Source organism: Terrapene carolina, unplaced genomic scaffold, assembly GCF_002925995.2.
Source record: "Terrapene carolina triunguis isolate 2854851 unplaced genomic scaffold, T_m_triunguis-2.0 Scaffold18, whole genome shotgun sequence".
In the NCBI taxonomy this organism is placed as follows: Eukaryota; Metazoa; Chordata; order Testudines; family Emydidae; genus Terrapene; species Terrapene triunguis.
This window is the reverse complement of record NW_020664369.1, coordinates 3,165,962-3,188,873: the sequence shown is the minus strand read 5'-3', so window position 1 is coordinate 3,188,873 and position 22,912 is coordinate 3,165,962. Positions and strand designations below refer to the sequence as shown.

The window sequence follows — 22,912 nt, the reverse complement described above, 5'->3', positions numbered from 1 at the left end:
AGGAGAAGCAGCCACCGTTTTGGAAACATGTACAGTGGGGCCGAACGGGCAGCGTGAGTTTACAGAGGGAGGCGAGGGCTGGATTCTCAGAAGAGCTCCTAGCTCTCATCTGTCTAAATTGGCTGTGGCCATGGGGCACCCAGAGCAGAAGGCAGAACGGCTGTATAGCACAATAATACTAAATAATAAATTGAAATGATAGGTACTTACATGACCAAGTTCCCGCCAGGGGTTCTGCCTTTTCAGTCCTGGCCTGGGTTTCTGGCTAGGACTTGGGATTGGTTGATGCCTGGCAGGAATTGGGGTACGTTGCAGCAGGGCGTGATTGCTGCTGGCTTTCCAGCTGGCTGATGTCAGGGTCTTGGGTCTCCAGAAGATCCTGGCTCTCAGAGGAAAGCTCCTCTCCAGCATCCTCCTGCTCAACCTCGGTGGGCCTTGCTGGTCATTCTCAGTGTGGGGGAGAGTGCGGCCAGCAGGCGCCACATGGTTGGCAGGGTCGTGCTATATAATAATGTAAGATTCTGTCCAGTTCACCATAAAATGGACAGGTCACATATCCCCTGCCAGATTGTCTCCTTTTGTCCCTCATTTCAATATACTTACTCCTGAGCTGCTTGCTCTTTATCCAGCACTAGTCAGCATCCCTGTCATAACCCCTCTTGGACGTGTGCTTGGGAACAGCCACAAACAGGTCTTTATTCTGGTGACTGGCCTCAACAGCTTCCTGCACCGACACGGCCAGGAGATCCAGAGTCTCAGCATGCCTCCAAGCAGCTGCACGAAGCATGCTGTAGGGCTTCTGGAGTGCTGTCATGGTTGTATTGCAAGAATGCTGATACACTTAGATCCAGGAGCAAATGGGCAAATTCTGGCTCTGCACCAGTTTTTAAAGGGAGGAGGAGATGTCCTGAGAACTTGACACCAGAGGACCGGTCAGTAATGATTGATTTGCTAAGCACTGTGGGATAGCTGTTGGAAGCATGCAAAAAAAAAAGTGGTGTGCAGCAATTGAATCCACACAAACAGCAGACTCCACTAATTCAATGCACAGCAAACCTGATGCACTTGGCAACCAGACACCAGAGTTCGTGGCAAACGTGGAGCTAGTGGCAGTCATGGACTGTGTTGTGTGTACGCAACCATTTTCAAACTTAACTTGGTTTAACTTGGTTTGATCTGCTTTAAAACCCCTGTGTAGACAAGCCCAAAGACTTGACCTGAACATAACGATCACCTTGAGGATACCTGGCTTTTGAACTACTGGCCACACTCTTGTAGGGTTGCCAATTTTGGTTGGATGTATTCCTGGAGGTTTCATCACATGACATAATCTTGAATTAAACATTAAAACTTTAATTCCTGGAGACTCCAGGACAATCCTGGAGTGTTGGCAACCGTACACTCTTGCCATATATTTAGAGCAGGGAAGTCTCTCTCTGCCTAGCATGTCAGCTCCGCATGCATCTGGAAACAGTGTGGTTTCCTCCCTGTGAGTTGGATTTAGCTATGGGGAGGTTTGCACCTCAGACAGCTTGGGCTAACAGAATATGTTGTATATCAAGGGTATCTGAAGAAATGAGGCAAAACCACACTGTCTAAAAATTAACCTGACTTACATGCAACTACACCCTTAGCAGGCTGGTAACAGGCTGCACCACCCACCACCAGAACAGAAACACTTTGTTTCAATCCTACTCCCACAGCGTCTCTCTTGATCCACATCCCCCTGCAATCCAGCTAATGGGGTAGGGCTAGCTCATTACAACATGTTATGCTATTGGTCAGTTCCATAACAGGTTTTACTAGTAAGTGATTTAAGAATATTATCATTTGAAAATGTATGAAAATAAATTAGTGTCCTTTTTCACTCAAGTCAAGCGTGACCTTTGGGGTTAACCTATCTTTGGTGCCTTGTTCCAACCTAGCACTGAGTTCTTCTGCTACCGCACACAATTATTTTTTAAACTACCCTAATATTGAAAATAATACCATGCGAGTATGGTTAAGAAGTGTGTTGGCATTAACAAATAAGCAGTTGACAAGTCTGAAAAATTAACTGGCATTTAAAATACATCATCAACAAAAGAAGAAAAATTAGAACAACAAATAAAAGATCTTGCAAATGAGACACTATAAAATGCATGTCTATGCATCTAAGATTAGTCTGTTTGGTTTATCCCGCAGAATAGAAATATTTTTAGGAATGGAGATTAATTGCATTATAGTGCTTTTGACATACCATTTTTCCAGTCCACTTGCTAGAGGGACACTTTATGTTTTGGTATAAAAACATTTACTATTATAACTTTCACCTGGCAAGTTTGGGAAACTAGTAATAATGTCAAAATAGCTGTCTAATCTCAGCTCCCTTTTTATATGGCTCTCATTACCATAGTATTTGAACACAAATATTTTATGTGACTATACACTATGCAATGCGTATGTGATGACTAATGTTAAAGTCACTTTGATATTTACTTTTAAAAATACATGCGTGGTCAGGTGCGTCATTTCCTTATATTCTGAAAGTATTAAACAGGGTGCAGATTCTTGGTGACTCATGGGAATATTATTTTTCATGCTGTCTGAAGGTGGCTGAAGATAATTCGATATGGGAAAAGATCATTGTTCTACATGTCTGTACAGTGCCTCGCACACGTTTGACATTATGAAATAATAGCAATAATCATCACATTTTTCAAACAAAGGATTAGACCTACATGGTGATAAAATTGTAGATTTTCTTGCATATTGTGCTGCTGGAACAGCACAAACTGCATGTGGAAATTAAACTTTGCAAGCCGAATGAATACTTGTAGCTCATCGCAGACACACTATATCCTATGCAAACCAGGGGGTGGATCCTGCAAGGTATTGACTAGCCTCGACTCCCACTGAAATCAACGTGGATTAAAGATGTTCAGCACCCCATAGCACTCATGTGCAGAATCTGGACATAACAACATGCTCTCAAAATGTTTCTCCAGCATAAGAACAGAAAGCATTAAAAAAAAAAAAAAAGAAAAAAATAAAAAGAGAAAAAAAAAGTAATTCTACCCTAGAAATAGATTCTGTGGGTTTGTGAGATGGTCTGATAGGCATCCTAGAAGAACTAACAAGAAGGAATCATAAAAACCCCTTATCCATTCTGAGAGGGTGAGTGGATTTCGAGAGATACTCTTAGCCAGCTGTGGGGACTTGAAAACCCTGTGGCCAAGGGCAACCTCCCCATTTATAGGGGCCAAATATAGGCACTTAGCATTTATGAGAGATGCTATTAGTGTGTTTTCCACAAGATATCAGCCATTTTCCCTCCCCCTATACAGGACCTTGACTAGAACGATGAACACGCCAAAATCAGTGCCTCCTATGAGCAATCAACACAGGTTCCCCCCACCACCCCAAATATTCTTCACTGCCTGTTTCATTAAGATTGTCAGAAGAGAGGAGAAAGAAGTAGCCTGATTCTCTCTAGAGGGCTGAGGGACCTAGTAAACACTCCCACAGCCAGCACTATTAGGCTTACAGCAGAAGCAGAGAGATACTCCATAATCCTTCGTGCAGTTGCTAGGGAGCCCATGTAATGTAAAAGACAAACAACGGAGTGACAGCGATGAGCCAGATTGCACTGCCAACCCTATGCAAAATGCAAGGTATCTACACAGGTGCATATATATATATATATATATATATATATATATATATATATAATTAAAAGCGGCTCCATTTCACTGATGGGAGAAATGATTCCTGTATGTGTGCTTATATATTTTGTACAGCACTGTAGGAAGAAAGGCCGAACAGAACTGTCAGGTATTATTAAAATGTCAGGTGTTATTGCTAGCTCTGGGCATTGCGTAAATATACCCCCACAGAGCTCACGAAATCCAAAGTCAGAAACTTCTGTGCTTTGCTGAGAGTGGGTGGCTGAATGGGTTTTAACATTGTGTTTCAGAGCATTCTCTGCTCTCTTGCTGAGGTTAAATGAACCAGTCAAAAGCTAAGCCAGTATGCCAGTGTGGCACTTCCAATTAGGAACAAGGGAAGTGGTATGATTTGTTGCTCCATGTTAATGAAGGGGTTATCACTAAAGCCTGGGGCCATTTCAGATTCACTGTTAGACTATGCCTCAGCCTACACTGTTACAGCACTTTCCTGAAGGCTGGATCTCTGCAGAGGCACTGCAGCTCAAACCATAGAGACTGTGGTTCTGTAAGAACACAGGTCTAAACACTGCACTATAATGAACTACCGAATATGTATGTATCACTCTCCTCTAATGTACAGACTCACAAGCGGGAGGGTGGAGTTGTGAACTGTGAGGGTACTCGATTTTCCAGAATCTGGACATTTCTAGAAGGTGAACAGGGCATCTGAAACATGGCTCTGTACAAAGCCAGAGCTCATGTAATTTTTCAATCTTCACAGTGCCGAATTCACTGGGTGGTTGTTTCTCGTTCTAACTAGTGTAAATATGAAAGCTGCTGATTAATACTGCAAACGGATGATCAATCATCACTTTTCAGAGTGGTAGTAGTGTTAGTCTGTATCAGCAAAAACAACGAGGAGTACTTATGGCACCTTAGAGGCTAACAAATTTATTTGGGCATAAGCTTTTGTGGGCTAAAACCCACTTCATCAGATGCATGGAGTGGAAAATACAGTAGATAGGTATAAACACAGTACATGAAAAGATGGGAGTTGCCTTATCAAGTTCCACCTTAATTGAATTGTCTCGTTAGCACTGATGCCTCACTTGGTAAGGCAACTCCCATCTTTTCATGTACTGTGTATTTATACCTGCCTACCGTATTTTCCACTCCATGCATCTGATGAAGTGGGTTTTAGCCCACAAAAGCTTATGCCCAAATAAATGTGTTAGTCTATAAGGTGCCACAAGAAATTATCACTTTATGACTTTATCTGACTCCACATCCCTAAAGTTGAAGGAAATGGTAGGAAACAAGTGTTTCAATGGCCTGCAGCAAAGAAAACATATTCTTCTTCTACAGTAAAATGTATACATTGTCAAGAGTTAAGTCAAAAGATAGCATTTGTGTCCATCTCAAACGGGCAGAAAAATCAGTTTCTTTGGATTCTTCTACATCAAATGTGTCACTGAAAGTAACTTTGTCTATTGAAATGGAAGAGCAGAATACTGAGTCTGATGATCCTGCAAAGAAACGATTTTGATGCCATCATGATCCTGGAAATATAGCTGTTATAATATGTACTTGTTAAGATCTACCAGCTGATCTTGAAGATCAGCTTCACTTAGGAACTGTCTCTATCTTTGCCATCCCCCAAATAGTAAGGATCATCCACTGATTACCCTCATAAAAACATCTTAAAGGCGAAGACTTGAACTTGATAAGAGATAACATTACCTTCAGCGTAGCACTAAATGAGCAATTTAGTGAAATGGTTGAAATGCTTCACCCTGGTATATTCCTCTGGACAGATTTACACTCAAAGGTTCACTACTAATGCTGCAAGTGCAGAAATAGAGGGAGAAAAATAAAGGAAGAACTAAAGGAATCAATATTAATAGATGAAGGTTCATCAAAAATGAAAACTCCCCCAATAATGGCTACAAGCATCCAAAGGGAAAAATACATCCTTACTTAATTCCATTGATTCTCTGTTTGAAGCGAAAACCACAGACTACTGTGTCCAAGTTTCTGGAGATGCTAACCAAAGACGCAGAGAAAGCAGAATAAGATGGGCTTTGCTATTTGTTCAGGCAATGAAAATAGAAAAAGAGGATTGAAATTTTCAGGTGTAATCACTTCTGAGATGTCTGTGTTTAGCACACTATTTAAACTTTGTTTAGAAAGCAGTAACACTTAACAGAGAAATCCTTGCCCAACTGAGGTCAATGGAAGCGTACAGGATTATAGAACGGTAGGCCAAAACCAAGCTAACCAAAACCACCCAAAGTGCCCTTTTACAAGGCCTCCAAACCAACCTTGGCCAGCAGAGTTTCCAGTTCTCTTATTGCTCTAGGAGGCAGGCTTTCTCCATTTCCCATAGGTCTCAAGTCGAGGGGGAGCAGCTTAATCAAGTTCAAGTGCCTTGAATCAGAGCAACCAAACTTATAGCCAGAAAACAAAGCCTCTACGAAGCAGATCAGGCTAATGCCTGAGGGTCCTGCAACCCATAGCCGAAAGTGTGGCTTCTGGTCCTTCTCTCTCGCTCAGCTTCTTTTTCCTGCTTATATAGCCCAGCCGCAGGGTGGGGCAGGCACTCCTTGACTGAGCTCAGGTTGCTTGGCTTGTAGTGCTAGACTGTCCCTTAAAGGGGTATTACACCCCACCACAGGGAGTTTTGCCATTGACTTCAATGGGGCTGGGATTTCATCCCTTAAGTACATCGTGGACATTCGAAAATTCTTTAACTATCGTCAGTCTCACAGTGGTTGTCTGAAATAGGATTGATGCCCCAGCTTCCCGATGTCATTTAATGAACTGTCCCAGGAAGACTGTGTCATTGCATAGACATCCGGTACCCTAAGTATGCTGAGTTTTGCAGTGCACAGAAGGACGATGTCGATCAAAACACAGCACACGTTTTACACAGCAAGAGACTCTACAGCAAGCCAGAAACAATTGAGGAATAAATACTGTACACTGATGTTTCGAATCACACAGCATGTGTTTTGTGGTTTCTCTTCATAAACCATTTAGTAACCCCTCCACTCAACTTCAGAAAGAAGAAGAAGTGCTTTTTTCAAGATGGGACTAGTCCAGTCATGGGAGACCAGGAACATGTTGGACAAAGGATGAAATCTGAAATTATAGTTGTACGTTGACTTAGGGTTTTCTCTTCAATTAAGAGGATGATCTGAATTATATATCACTGTGTCCAACGATGATGGGGAAATTAACAAATTGCTCTATGCATTGAGCAGCATTAAGAACAATGGAGAATCACACCTAAGCCCCCCAAAATGAGTTTTATGTCAGAACACTTCTGTCAGCCCAGATTATGGGAGTGCTGAGGTTACTATTAAACTCAGGTCTCCCTCAGGGCCAGGGTTTTTGCTCCAGGCACAACATACACCTTATGTCAGGGCTTTCCTGCTACAGAATGCACCACAAGCAAGAATGACACATTCAATGGATTAAAAACCACTTCAAATCATGTGAAATGTGACCAGATGTAACAAATATTACCACATCTACCTGACAAGCCATTCGTGAAATGGCCTCATGACTGTCTGCAGAGTCCTGCACATGAGTTATTCTTGCACTGCCCTGGAATAATTGATGCAGCTGATGTGCACAAAAATCTGTTCTTTCTTTTTAGCTTTGCTTGTGAGTTGCAGTAGCAGTGGGTCTAAAATTACCCTTGCCCCAGCCTTTTAAATAACTGTGTGGAATGCCCCTGCCAAAAACAAGACACCCCTCTCCCCAAGATCTTCCAATTTTGTGCCTGTCAGGAATTGGGCACATTTAATCAGCGGTGTGTTTCCATTTCACAACTAGTAGTATGTTCCGACCACCAATAAATGTGCAGCCCATCCCAGAATACGGCCATGTATATGCAATACATGTTGTCTATACTCTTTGGCTACCAAAAATGTTCTAATTTTTTATTTCAAGAAACAATAAGATAATGTAAAATACCTATGATACCATGGCCAATACCACTAGTGGAAAAGGTTCCTTAGGACACAGGAAAATTATTTTTAAAAACTGTAATAGCAATACAGAGAGGACATTCTTGGAGTACACCACTGCAATATACACGCAGCAATCTTCATAAAATTTGCCACTGTCCTTTTAAAAAATCCAGTTTTTACTACTACAGTACAAGGTACAAGTAGCCCAAAATGTGTTGTAGGGTGAAAGGTCATATATACTATTTCGAACACAGATAGACATTTTCATGTTTCCTTGCCAATATCTTCCAATCTGGTACTGAATGTCAGGGTATTTCATTTGCTAAATTCAACTTGTCAACTGTATCAAATATGTACTAATCCTATTATACGCATCACAGTCCACTAATAACCATGTAGGAGCCACTACATCTTTTCCTCTTTGATCAGTCCAGATTTAGATACTGGCCAAGGGCAAGAACCACGAACTCTATTGGTAATTAGCTTTGGATGCATTTTGCAAGGAGAAGCACATTAGTATTAAATATTCAGTGTAAACAACATTAATCATTTTTAGGGCTTCTGGTTTGGGGATTTTATTAATTTCATTGTTGAGGGTTTATTTTTAGCAATTTTTGAGTTCTACTTAGATGTCAAAAATGGTTTTTTTGGGGGACTTTCCTCTGTGTATATACTGCATTGAGTAATGTATATTATATACATTAGTTGTAATACAGCAATAAGTAATCTCTCTGTTTCAAATAGTACTATGTTAAAGCGCACTAGGGAATGATTAGTGTGCATGAGCAGGATCTACCTAGACCAATTAATGTGCAACACTTTACTGTGCTTTAGAAATCACAGCCTCATAGTCCACATTACTGCTCCATGTAGACAAGCTCTTAGGTACAAAAAACCATTTCCAGAGTTTTTCTGGTATTTACTGAACAAACACTATTTAATTTTTATTTGTGTCAGGGCTGTTTTCTCGATGTTTATTGGTTAAAACCTAAAATCGGAAGCCTAATCATATTGTACTCTTTAAAGGGTTCTCAATTCCTGTCCATCAACCATGTCCATTTCTGCAGCAAATAAATTCTCACTCTTTCACTATTAGGTATCAAAATAAATTTCTCTATTGCCATTTATATTTGTGTTCTTGAATCTCTCTTATCCTAAGGTGGGACAATTTTCCAACCCAGGACTGAATTTGTGGATTGACAAGTGCAGTTGTCTAGTTTCCTTCTCCACCACTATCTTAGGAATGGCAGTGACTTCTTTCCTTAGGGGCTGGATCCTGGGACTGGCTCTGCACAGAGGAGAACCTTTGTGTTCATATAGATCCAACTTCAAGAGGGAGACCTTTGGGATGTAAATATTCACAATGCACCTCTTTACCCATAGATGCCCCATCACTGCCAGGTGCACATGGGCATCAAGCAGAGCTGGCTGGAAAATGGAATTTCCCTTCTGAGGGGAATGCTGATATTTTGAAACATCCTTTCATCCCAAATCAGAACAAAAAGTCAAAATTTTAAAATTTACTTCAAAACAAAAATTCTGAAATGACCTTGTTAACTGGGTGGCTTGGGCCCTTTAAGAAGGAACAGGTCCAGCCCACCTGTGTCTCATTAGCAGCCTCTGGATAGGGCCAGATAGTGGGCAGCTGGTCCTGATAGAGAGCCAGAGGGGAACAGGAAACGGAGAGAGGAAGCTGTGACAGAGATTGCAGAGAGCAAGAAGCTCCTGAAAGAGACTATCCTTGACCATGGGGAAGGGTTTGAGCCTGGAAGCCAGAGTCATAGGGCTGAAGACAGAGCAGACTCCAGGGGAGCAGATCAAATCTCCAGGCAGGTAGTGCTGAGAATGGCCTGCTAAAGCCAGGAAAAGCTGCAGAGAACAGAATCCAGTGGAAATGGGACGGAGAGAAGCCTGACAACAGAGTTTTGTTTTCAGTTTTATGTCAGTAAGTTAGACTCTGGGAGAAGGGATACTGTTGGACCAAAGGTCTGTGTGGAGTTTATTAAGGAGCCCTGAAGAAGAGAAACTGAGGCACAGTGCTGGAGAGGAAGTTCAGGCCACAAGGGGGTGCATGGGAGGTGGCTTCCCTGGTAACAAACCTTATTTAAATGTTTCATTTTGACTTTATCAATTTGACTTTTGTTATATTATAATTAATATACAAGTCAAAACATTTTGACTATATTATACATAAGCTGACACGAAACATTTTGATAATTTCCTATAGAATTTAAATTAAATATATATGTTCCTGTAAAACATTTTGAGAAGGGAAGAGCACTGGGCACCAGGATACTAAGGGAAAATATTATTCTTACAAAAATTGCCATGGTACCGTTAACATCCATAGAGAGCAGGCAGAACCTTGGCTGTTAACATTTCATCCAAATAACCCCACAAAGTAAATTGTACGGAACTCAGTTTAACTACCTTGAAATGAAACTTGCTGGGATTTGAACTTGTCGCTGCAGGAAAAGTAGGCATTTGAAACCTCAGCCCTTAAACCAGTAAGCCATTCTATAACCTTTAATAATAAAATGTAAATAGAGCTGTACCTACATTTGCCTGAGATTCGTCATGGCCGTTGATCTCTGCTAACTCCTTGGCACTTTTTAACTGCAAAGTTTAAAGAAAGAAACAAAACAAAAAAGCAACAAAAACAAAACAAAAATAACAAAAAAAACCCCACATAAAGAACATTACTTGAGTATTTCACACAGTTATCTTTGATTTATTTGAAGTAGCATTTTATAAAGCTTCCAATGAGAAAAACAGATGGAGCATATAATTCTAATGAGTTTTTGCTCAAGCCATTTTGAAACCAACATATTTAAGGCTTGATAAGTTTAGGTAGGGGGGAGTAAGGAAAATAATAAGACTGGATCATTATTTTTTAAATAATAAGATTAGAAAACAGTTTCAAGGCATAAAAAGTGTACAAAATTGGCTCTCAAGAAGAATAAATGATTTCATTTCCCATTCTTGTTGCTATTAATTTAAGCTTTGCAGTGTTTGCAAGTTGCCACTAGCTAAATAGTGTTGGCTTATGATTACTTTTGAATGACATATTCTGAGCTGTTTAAAATGTCAGAGTGCTCCTGTATATTGCCTTCTCGAGGAAGTATACAGATAACTGACACGGCTCCTGAGTATGATGGAGGAGGAAGAGATATGGAACTCATTTATTTAGCTATCGGGAGGAAGAACTGGGAAGACACTGCCAATTTCACTACAGGTGCTCTGAAGCAAAACTTTTTTTTTCTTAAAGTAAATGAGATTTTTAATGGAAATTCAGGATTACTTCATGGGAGATTATAAAATAGTAACTATCAGAAGATTTAAGAAATTACCTAATGATATTTTGGGCCAAATTTTCAAAGATATCTGCACATCCAATCTACGGATGAACCCACACAGACAGGTATGTACCACTGCAACCTTCACATGCTTGCATGAATTGGGGATTTAAGGTGAGCATGCAGAACAAAGTGCATTTGCACTTAGGTGTGTGTATTTCTTTAAAAAATGTAGGCCTTTATTCTAATCTATTCAAAATGAGAGTGGGGGAGTAAGCAGCTCTTTCTGCTGTATGCCTTTGTTTCAACCTGTTTTTACTAAGGAAGTAGCAGTTGTTATAAGAGATATCTTTTCTACCTAACACAAATGCTTTATTGTGTGAGAACAATCCTAAAATTGTGGTAAAAATGGACACCAGTATGTTTGATTCAGAACAGATGCTATTTATAGTTAGAGCAGTCCAATGCATTCCATATGAATGTGGCACCACTTCCATGAAACGACAAGCAACCAGAGCTGGCCTTAGGGAAAATGGCGCCCTGGGTGAACTTGTATTTTGGGGCGCCTTGCCCCCGCTGCCTCCCCATCCATCCTCCACATTGCCCCTGGCCCCCGCTGCTTCCCTGGACTCCCCACCCAGCCACCCTGGCCTCTGCTGCCTCCGTGGACTCCCCAGCCATCCCCCCCATCACCCCTGGCCCCTGCTGCCTACCCCAGACCCCCTAGACCTCCCTCATTCCCCCACTCCCCATTGCCCTTGGCACCCTCTGCCTCCCCATCCATCCCCCCATCCCCCCTAGCCCCCACTGCCTCCCCATCCATCCCCCCACCCATCCCCCCTGACTCCCACTGCCTCCCCATCCATCCCCCCCACCGCCCCTGGTCCCCACTTACCTCCCCATCTATCCCCCCATTCCCCCTGGTCCCTGCTGCCTCCCTGGGCTCCCCACTCCCCATCACCCCCGGCCCAGGCTGCCTCCTTCCCCCCCATTGCCCTGAGCTCCCTTCTGCAGCCTCGGACCCCAGGCCCACCCTGCTCCTTGCCTCTTGACCACAGTGCTCCCCTAACCACGGCACACTGAGTGTTTTCCCACATCGCCCACCCATAAGGCTGGCCCTGCAAGCAACTCTAAAACCACAACACTGCACAAATGGTCACTAGGAGGCGACGGTGTGAACAGTTGATTCCTTTTGGAGATCAAGAGAATCACTTCCACGAAGTCCCAAAGTTATGAAGTTTTATATTAAATTATATTCTGTGGTAACTCAAAAGTTAGTAATTTCAATCCTGATTCTGCACACTCTTAATGACACAAGTCATCCTTACTCGAGCAGTCCTGTTGAGTACCGCTGGACTCCCTCACACGAGTAAGAGGTCTGAAGAGCAGGCTCTTGTCTGAAAGGGAGCTCAGCATGTTGTTTAAGGTAACCAGCTCATTGCTCAAAATAAAAAGGGCAGGGGAGGTTAGCTAATTTCATATGTTTACTTACCTTTACCCACCCCTTCTTCAGGTTCACCAAGTGCAGCCACCCTACACTCACTGGCTATTACCTGTGTGATGCACAGCATGTATTCTACTGATGATTTCAGATTCACCACTGAACTACACTCTCACTCTGCTAGAGACTGGAATCTGTCTCTAGGTAAATATGTATACTAGACTTTTCCCCCAAAAAACTTTCCACCCCATGACCACCACTGCTAAGTTTCATAGAGGGTAACTCTAGTGTAGCCACAGCATTGGCAGTTGTGGCCATTTTCACCTCTGTGTCATCTGCTCTGAGCAGGGTTACACAGCACAGAGGATAAAATGCTAGTGGCCACTGGTGCGTTGTCTACACTAGACTCCCACCATTGCACTGGGGTAGCAATAGTAGAAAATGTTAAGGAAAAAACACCTAGGTGCAGACACACAAAGGGTAACATCCCTTTTTTCCAATATTTTTTTGTTTCGGTTTAAATTATATTCTTATCTTATATCCTAAATGGTATAATATAGTAACAGAAACCTTGGAAAAACATACAATATTGGAAAAAACAGGAGCTGCCCTACCCCAAAGGCAGGCTCTATGTTCAATGGCAAGTGTGGTTATCAGCAAAGAGCATGCGGACGCATCGCACTGAACTGGAGCCAGCAATTGCCAAGGGGCTACCCTGCATGAACATGAAAGGAAAGCAGAAGGGTTACCACTTTAGCAGTGTACTGAAACGTCCATGGGTTTTTTTGGGGGAGGGGGGCATTTGTTCTACAGGATCATTCTACAGGTAATCCATGTGTAAAAAAAACCAGAATCTTTACGAGTACAATCAAAGCCCAGCTGGATCAAAATTCTGCACTAAGAACTTTGGTTTCTGTGGCACTTCAGTGCAACAGGCTGGAAATTCTGTCTCAGCTTTCATTTAACTTTTAAAAATAGCGGGTTTTGCTGAATGTAATACAAAAATGTATAATACAATCAATCCAGTAGCCCCTGTGCTATTATTTTGATGTTAAATATTCACATTTATTTGACTCTGCCCCTGATTTTCAATATTCAGCATGTCACAGATATTTGCAATGAAAACACATAGTTGCACTATGGTGGTTGTCAGATTGTAAGATCTTCCTATATGTTTTATAATATTTTGAGCGTTATAGTAAAAATATTTTAAAAGAATATTTTATAATGCTGTCCTTTTAATACTACTAACATATGGTAAAATTGAGACCTAAAATACCCTATATATATATTTATGTTTCCTATATACTACATAGATCCTGCAGGTCCCTTAGCCCATTTCTCATCTGAAGTTTTAGGTGCCAAAAAAGTTGTAATCAAATCCATTCTTCCTCATACCCTTTTGTCTAAGCTGGCGTTATATCAGTTCACATTTAGAAAGTTATCTTTGCAACCGTAAGCGCTAGAAATATTTTTTTTAAGTGAAAACTTTATTTTGCAAAATCTGGATTGTCAGATTATAAAGTATATTTGTGCCAACTGCATCTGACGACACTTCCGATGTGCATAACTATAAAAATATATAAACATTCAAAAATTCCGAAGGATTTTTTAAAATTGTGAAAACCATAGACTTTTTGAATCCTTGCCATCTAAACAATTTACATTGTACACTTCTGAATTTTTTTTACTAGATTACATTAATCAATCAAAAACCAGTCCACTGTCTACTTCAGCTAAGAACTATGGAGTTGTAACTACTGTCTCCACAATCAAATTGTCGACACGCAACATTTATTTGTATACTCTGTGTGTGTGGACAACACAGTATTTCATCTCCAGTACTACACAAACAGGCACAGATCTTCCTTTGCTGTGCAACGATCCATCTTGCCCTGCGTATTAGACAATATTTTCAAATACACTTATCAATGTCATACAGCACTTCAGTATCAATGAAAGCAAAAATGAAACGATCAGATTTGCAGAGTATATAAAAGGTTTGCTTCTCACCACAGTTAGATAAGTGCACTGATGCACTGGGGATTTTTTTTTTATGTCATCATGATTCAGTCCTTTGTATACATGTGTCTGTATGAATAATACAGGAGATGCTAAACTCATTTTCCTCACTACTAGTCTTAAAAGAAATAGCTGGCTTTTTTTGAAATATGTTTGCTTTGCTGGTATATTGAATTCTCCCAAAATTCATTTGTTTTCAGATACAAAACATTCACACATCACAGGTATCTGTGTGGAGGAACATAACAGAAAATGTTATACAAGATGTGAGATTAAACATCTGATATTGCAAAACTGACAGAGTTCAATTTCACTTTGACGATGTTTCCCCAAACTATACTATCAATTAACTTCAACTAACCTTTGTATATGCTCATTAGATCACACACAGGTCACATAAGATCATATACTGATCACAATGAAGTCAATGGCCAAACTTCCACTGATTTCAAAGGTGCAGGATCAGGCCCTCCGGTGTAGTCCTAAATAAGGATTATGCTCAATGTAAGCACTCACCTGCTCCTGAAGAACTTTAAGCCTGGCTTGTGTATGTGTTTGTTCTTCTTTTGCTTGCTCCAGTTCGGATTTTTTGTTATTTAATTCTTCCTGTATACTCAGCAATTGCTGGGTAGGCGAAAAGAGTGTGATTAGCACCATCAGAATCTGAGCAATCTTAAATATTGTAAATCCTCACTGCAAGCAACATTTTCCACATTATTTCTATATTTATTATTGTTACTAAGTCTGTTGTGTCTAAGTTGAACAAGATGTAAATTACTTCCATCTGCATTTCCTTCCACAGCAGTACTACACAAGGAATGCATTTGTAAATGTGTAGTTAAGCTATTTGTTACACTAAAGCACAAACACTTGGTAGAGTATATCATCCACAGAAGGACTGTCACATCCATTTGAACAACAACCTTATTTGTAGAAGTATATGCTGTGGTTTAAACAATACTAGGGTAAACTCTACAGTACATGCATAATTCACAAGCACAGCCCTTTACTCTAATTAGTCACTGGCCAAAAGCCATTTCATTCAAGGCAAAGCAATATTCTGGAAAGCGTTTGCACTTAGTTGCCAAGAAGACTAAACATTTCTTTTCTTCTCATGCTATGATGGTGATGTGTTATTAGATCAGCAAGACAATCAATCAATGTATCAGCCAAGAAAACTGCTGATGTGATCTCTCAAAACACAAAACGATGACCAAAAGATTATTTTTTACGCAGAGAATTTCTGAAACAGAGACTTTTTGAAGGGCCTGGCTCCCCTCGTCCTATCCAGTTGTAAGTCATGAACAGACATTGGGACTTGCCAGGAACTGGCCATTAGATTCAATTAATTCTGAAACTGGTTATGTATTTCTGTATAGAGAGGACAAGTACTAACTAGACCCTGCTAACGAGCAAGAAAATACAAGCAAGAGATTACAAACTGGTTTAGTATCTCTCCCTTTAGTAATCAAGCAAGGGACATTTATTTGCTGTGAAAACATGGTACTTTGATTACTATTTTTTAAAAAGGTGTGTAAGTTAACAATTGCATTAGTAGCAAGAAACTTCAGTTACTGGTGTTATACATAGTAAACATTTAAGACTTAATTTACCCAGGTGCATAGTACCCATAACTCTCTGACTTCAGCTAATGCTGTGGGTGTGTTTAGCAGGCCCTTTTAGTGTGCAAATTTTATATCATGTAGTTAGCTGTATTAAGCATCAAAGTTTCTTCTTCAGTGCTGTGTGAAACCTGCTTTTAGAGCTGTGTGGAAATGTCTGAAGCATCAAGGCTTGAATAGGGGGGCACGGAGGAACGTCCAAGGGGACATGGTGGGGCTCAGGCCAGACTCTATGGGGGGGCAGGGAGGGAGTGCCACCAAGCCCCACTCCGCCCCCAGCTCCGCTCCAGCCCCATCTCCGGTCCCATCCCCCGGCCGCAGCTGCTGCCCTGGCTCCAGCTGTGACTCGACTGCTGACTCCCAGCCCCCACTCTCAGCCACCAGCCCTCGTTTCCGGCCCCTGGCCCAGCCATGACTCCGCTCCCGGCCAGGGAGGGATATGGACACATTCCATTACTGGTAAGCAGGGGACCCAAGAGGAAAAGTTTGGGCACCACTGCTTTAGTGGCTTCTCACTCCTCGGTTCTTTTGAAGCCTTGAAGCTATATATGTTGTAAGAATTACCAGCAGAAAATGCATCTGGGTCCGCTGAGTGGTCTGAGGCAGCTAATAAAGGTACCATAAACTTGCTGTGGTGAGAACATGGAGAAGGTGAGCATCTAGTCAACCTGTACATCACTGTTATTAAATATACACATTCATTACAGCTGCTTGGGAATTTTCTATCGGAACATTTTTCTGTCAGAAAACACCAATTCTGCAGGGCAATGTCAAAATTCCAATGAAAATCAGGCAGGTTTCTGACAGAGCCCTTCCTGCCAGCCTACAAGCTCCATTTGGCGAGTTGCTGGGGAGCCTGGACTTCCTGACTCCTCAGTAGCCTGCTTGGTGGACTGAGTGGCACCTGAGAGCCTACAAGCCCTTGGGAGCCCCAGCGAGCCCCAACTTCCAGGCTTCTCAGTAGCTTGGCTCCCTGCTTGGCTGGCTTCCTGGGCTGCTTTCCTGGAAGATTTGTTTGTTCCATCTTGTGAAAAATTGTGAGATTTCTTTTTCTTTTCTCTACAGAAAAAGAAGTTTTCAAAATCTTAGAATTTTTCATAGAATGGAAAATCCTGTTCTCGCTCGGCTCTAGTGCTTACGTATTACATACGAACTACTATGCTAAAGAAACGTTATTAGGGTTGCAAAGTCAAGTCCTCCAAAGTTAGGAAATGCCAGAATGGAGGTTTCCTGTGCAACCTTAATTCAGTCCCCATGTGTATACAGATTACGACACACTCTAACTACATCAGGACATTTTTTTCCCACAGGACCCCTGTCTCATTCTGTCTCATTCTGTGTAAAGGATGGACGGCGTTCACTTAATGAGCAACTATTTGATATTTGGTTTATCCTCCCTGTTCAATGTGTAGCCATACGACTTATTTACCTCACACTATTCAAACTCTGCTCTGAAAGCAGAATTATCCATCTCCTCATGGGCTTTTCCATGGCGCTCATCACTACCCATGTGAGTACTTCACAGACATTAATGAATTTATCTTCACAATACCCCTGAGAGGCAAGGGTGTAATATTATTTACAGACGGGGAATAGAGGCACAGATTAAGGTAAAAAATGTCCACACATTTTTGCGTGCCTGAGATGCTTCCTGGGGGCACCTCACAACCACCTGCCCTTAGCGTGAGGAAGCTTTGTCTGTGCCTGCTGTGGGTCAACTCCCATACTCCACTGGCCATAGGCAACACAAGCCCTCCTCTCTCAGTCTCGCAGGCCCCACTGTCACTCGACAGGTGAGTAACAGGCACACCCCAATCCTTGAATCCTCCGAGTGTCTCCCTGGAGTGTCTAGCTCCTGGCCCACTGGACATTCATACTGATCATAGATTTGCTGCTTCCAAATAAACAGTAAACCCCCGTGTTCCAGTCCACCCCAGATCACCCCCCTGCTTAACACACAGAACTTAGAGATAAGTTTGTAATTAAATCAAGCATAAGTTTACTTAACAAAACATGGAGATTCAAGTAGTAGCAAGTAGAAGTATTGGAAACAAATGGTTACCTATGAAAACATAACACGCATTTTAGAGCCTAGACTTAATAGACAAGATACTCTCCCATGTCTTGTAGAGTATTGCTCACCCAAAATCCTTGCTACGCTATACAGGCTGGCTATGACCTTCCTTCCATGACATGCTGTCAGATTGCCTGAGTGAAAGATTCCGTGTGTTTCCTTGCACCCCAAGATATACCATAACAATCTTTGTTCATAAGCAGGACACCCCTCTGCAGTTTGTTCACCCTGAAATTTTTCTCTTTTGTAGATTTTGCAATCTTTCATTCCACCCCGGCTTAGGATGCAAATAGGCATATATTGTGAGGCATACAATACACAAATGACCAGACAGGGAGATAGGGGTCTGTTAACTTGAAAATGTTCCTTTCAGGCAGCAGGTATGATAAATCCTGGTGATCTGCCATAACTCCAAGACCTTAAGAATATAATTTTTAGTATAGATACATAAGTCCTTAAATATTATCTGTACATACATTCACAATGATTACAATGACCCAACAGGCTGCTGGCTCTCAGTAGAGACCTCACATGCCACACATCGGTTAACTATTATGCACATATCTGACCCGGGAGATCCTTTTAAAATCCTATGCACACCATTTGCCCTCTACCAGTTGGCATCATGGGGTCCCTGGTCACAGTGCCCCGTTTGAGAAGCATAGGGCCTTATTTTCTTTTTGCAGTATTTACACTATATATGTTCAAAGCACAGTTCCCATTGACTTTGGATGCAGCTGTGAGTACTCGGCAGTTCTGCAAATCAGATTCCAGGCTGTGCACCCAGTAAATGAAGAACACACAATTAGTGACACCGTCTGACAAGTTTGGTGTACGTGACTTGCTCAGTAGGAGCCCTGTGCTAGACGCAGGGGTAGAATCCAATTCTCCAGTGTGACATTCAGCTGCATAACCATAAGACCATCTTTTCTCTTCCTGAAATCAGCTATCTCATTCACTACACGCCTTCCAACTAGAGCTGGGTGAAAGTTTTTGGCTGAAAACTTTTCATAAAAAAAATGCAGATTCAGGTCACTTGCCCGCCAGGGTAAGCACCCTGGTGGGCCCCGCCGGTTTGTTAACCTGCCGCGTCTGCAGGTTCAGCCGATCGTGGCTCCCACTGGCTGCGGTTCGCTGCTCCAGGCCAATGGGGGCTGCGGGAAGCGGTGCGGGCCAAGGGATGTGCCGGCGGCTGCTTCCCGCTGCCCCCATTGGCCTGGGACGGCGAACCCCGGCCAGTGGGAGCCGCGATAGCCCGAACCTGCAGACGCGGCAGGTAAACAAACCGGCCCAGCCCGCCAGGGTAAGCACCCTGGTGGGCCGCGTGCCAAAGGTTGCTGATCCCTGCACTCACCAATCTCTGCCACTTGAGCCAATGGAATAACTGACAGAAGTAGTAGGTTGTCATCCTCTGTGTGGACCCAGCACCAGAGGGAGTGGATGAGACATGCACTTTGCCAGTGGGTTTCACAGATATTTGCTGACAGCAGAGGAATGTTGGGACTCAGGAATCTTGGGTTCTTTTCCAGGCTTTGGAAGAGAGTGTGTTCTAGAGTGCACAGACCCTTCTGCCTGTTCCCCCCAATCTGTTCCCATCTCAGTCCTATCTGTTCCCCACTTGTGGCTCCTTGTCCCAAGCCCATTCTCCAGTCTCCACTCAGGCTTCTCACCTCACTTCCAGTCTCCTTCCCCAACCAGTCCCAGTCTCCCCTCCAGGCTCACTGTCTGAGTCCCAATCTCCTGCTACCCCCAACTCCCAGTCTCCTCCCCTCCCCACATTCAGTCTCATTGCACAGCCAGTCCCAGGCCTCCCTGCCAGTTCCTCATCAAAAAATGTCTCCCCTGTTGTCCCACCCCCCCATTCCTCGACACAGGTTCCCGGTCCCAGGCTCCTTGTCCAGCCAATCCCACTCTCCTCATAGCTCCTGAGCTGATCTCAAGGTTCCCCTTCTCCCACCACCACCAACCAGTTCCACGGGCCTTCTTCAGCTTCTTCCACCAGTTTCCTAACCATCTCCCAGTCCCTGTCTTCTTGCCCAACCATTAGCAGCCTCCTCTTCCCCTCAGCCTTGGCCTCTCCTGGCTCCTAGTCTCTAATCAACCAGTCAGAGTTCTCCCCTCCTCCAGGCTCTCAGGTCCAGTCTCCCTGCTCAACTAGTCCCAGTACCTCCTGTCGTGCGTGAACGGGCTCGGTACTCTGGAACTGCTCTGAATGAAGTTCAGACAAGACACTCTTGTAGTGTGACAACCCCTCAGGGCATACTCTCACTAGGGCAAGCCTCCTTGGCTTCAGTGCCTCTGGGTCTGACCTCGAAGAGTTCAGCACTCCTGTTTCATGCTGTGAGCTCTCTGCAGTGAGTCCACCTGAATAGGACACCGGGGGAAGCCTTACACCCCCCCAAGGGGCCATGCACCCCCACTGTCTGCAGTCAGCAGTGACTCTCAGCCAGCGTTGTAAAACAGAAGGGTTTATTAGTCATGTGGAACACCGCATAGAACCGTTCTTGTTAGCACAGAAAACAGGAAGATTCAGCAAAGTCCATGTTGGGGAGATCCAGAACCCAGAGCTCTCCCCCAAAGCCCCAAACCAGGAGACTGAGCAGCTTCCAGGAGCCCACCTTCAGTCATGCCTAGTTGCCACTCCTCCATCCTTTGTTTCTTTCCCAGACAAACTGGTCACCTGGTCTCCACCTCTCTCTTTGTTCTCCAACACGTTGCAGCTGGCTGCATCTTGGCAGAGGATGGGCCTACAGAATATCCAGCCATTGTCTGGGCCCAGGCAGCTAGACGGCAGTCACACCTGCCCTCTAGGGGTCTCTGCAATGATCACACACCCTTGTCCCACCACCTAGACACTTGTGCAACACATAACAGAAACTGAGGCACACACACAGTATTCATACAAAACAGTAGGAAAATTCCCACTTCATCACATCTCCCTACACACAACTCCCAGTCACAGTTTCTCTCTTCCCTCCCCTGTCCATAGTTCCAATCTCACCAGTCTCCTTCCCTTCTTCCCATTTCAGCTGTTATATTCTTGGTGTTCAAATCAGGCAGCTTGTTCCTCCATGCTGCCAGGGCAGCAGGCGGAGGGTCACTGGGAGCACAGGAGAGGCAGACTCCTTTCTCTCAGTTCTGGTGCTCTGATGCCCAGAACATCCAGGAACTACAATTACAGGTTTTCACCACTCTCCCCCGGAATGAAGTATGCTCAGTTGCTCTGTGGGATGGCACATGTGCAGTTTGATCACATGTAGGAGCTGTAAGCGAGTGGAGCACATTCAGTCTGGTCAGTACTAGGAGTGCTGAAGCACTTGGGTGAGAAGGTATCTTCAGAGATTTTAGCTGCTAAATTCTAAGATGTCTCTGAGCATGTGTGAACTGCAATTTTCCAAAGATTTATAACTTAGCCAAATTTGGACAGATTTTTATGTGACCAGCAAAAGGCACATCACTGACACAAAGCCATGCCCCTGATAAATTTAAAGTCCCTGCTCCAAAGGGAGGCGTCAAAAAAGGTTATCAGAACTTTTTTAATTTTCCAAAACACCCCATTTTCCTTTAGCCTCGTTCTCAGAAAAATTTAAACTGTTTTGGCTGAAATTTTCTAAAATAATTCAGCCTAAGGCAAAACACTCAGCATTCAAAATTTCAGCCTAAACAGTTGAAGTTTGGCAAAGTTGAAGTTTGGCAAAGTGACAAGCAACTGAAAACAGGGTCTGATAACGGGAAGGGCCAGGCAACCTTAATAATGTAGGGTGCTGTTACCAGCCCTTCGTAAAATTATCAGTCATTTCATGAAGGTTCCAAGCAAAGATGACAAAATAACAGTATTTAATTATTTTGAATTATTTTGCTTATGAAATTATTATGCTTATTAAAAATGGACATATAATTCCTAGAGTGTAACTTTCAGAAAAACATCCAATCTTGATTTATAAATTGTCAGTGAAAGTTACACTCTAGGAATTATTTGGGAGAAGTTCTATGGCCTGTGTTACACAGGAGGTCAGCCTAGATGGTCACAATGGTCCCTTCTAGTCTTGGAATCTGTGAATCTAGGGTGGGGCATAACAAGAGCATTAAGACAGGGCAGGAGGAGATAATGTGAGTGTAAACAGAGAATCAGACAATTGGGGGATTGGGACTGGCAGAGGGGCAGGAGGTACCAGGAATAGGCAATACAAACAAAACCACAAAAGGATTCCAGTTTTACCTTAAGTTAATGTAATTGTACATTAAACTGAAGGGGAGAAGAAATATCTATATGTCCATTTATAATAAGCATAATAATTTCTGGAATGGCTGTGGCGTTTCCACTGAAGAGGATCTGTAGCAAACCAGTTAAATTAGACTACCAAACAGACATCAGAGGGTAACAGTTTTCAGTCACTAACAACCTAGGATTTGATCTAGCAACGTTTGCTCATGTGAATAGTTCTTATTCATGCATGAATGGAACTATTTCCCCTGGGGCAGACTTGAATCAGAGATCTAGTGGTGAAAGTCTCCCTGTCCCATCATGAATTCCATTAGCCATTCAGGCTAGCAATTTCTTTTTTTAAAAGCAAAACCCAGTCAAGTCAATCAAAACTTTATTCTACACAAATAAAGAGAATTCAGAACCTGCAAAATGGAAAAGGACAAAAATCAGCAAGGGAAAATGTGTTTCAAGCTCCTTAGAGGCTATTTACAAACAATAGAAGAAAAGAAGAATGTAAACATTTCTTGGCAGAATTCTCCTTAGGTTAAAGAAAAAAATGAAGCAAAATGAAGGCACGCGCACACACACACACACACACACACACACACACACACACACACACACAC

At 42.7% G+C, this 22,912-nt stretch overlaps 1 protein-coding gene across 2 annotated transcripts in view; it reads right to left on the bottom strand.

Moving 5' to 3' along the window:
• LOC113405086 (ecto-NOX disulfide-thiol exchanger 1) overlaps positions 1-22,912 on the bottom strand; it is a 487,391-nt gene that overhangs the window by 27,624 nt on the left and 436,855 nt on the right. For both annotated transcript variants that reach the window (XM_026654602.1, XM_026654624.1), the window contains 2 exons: positions 14,900-15,007; positions 10,184-10,240 (listed from right to left, as the gene is read on the bottom strand). In XM_026654602.1, the coding sequence (XP_026510387.1) occupies positions 10,184-10,240; positions 14,900-15,007 (165 nt within the window). The remainder of the gene's footprint in view (positions 1-10,183; positions 10,241-14,899; positions 15,008-22,912) is intronic.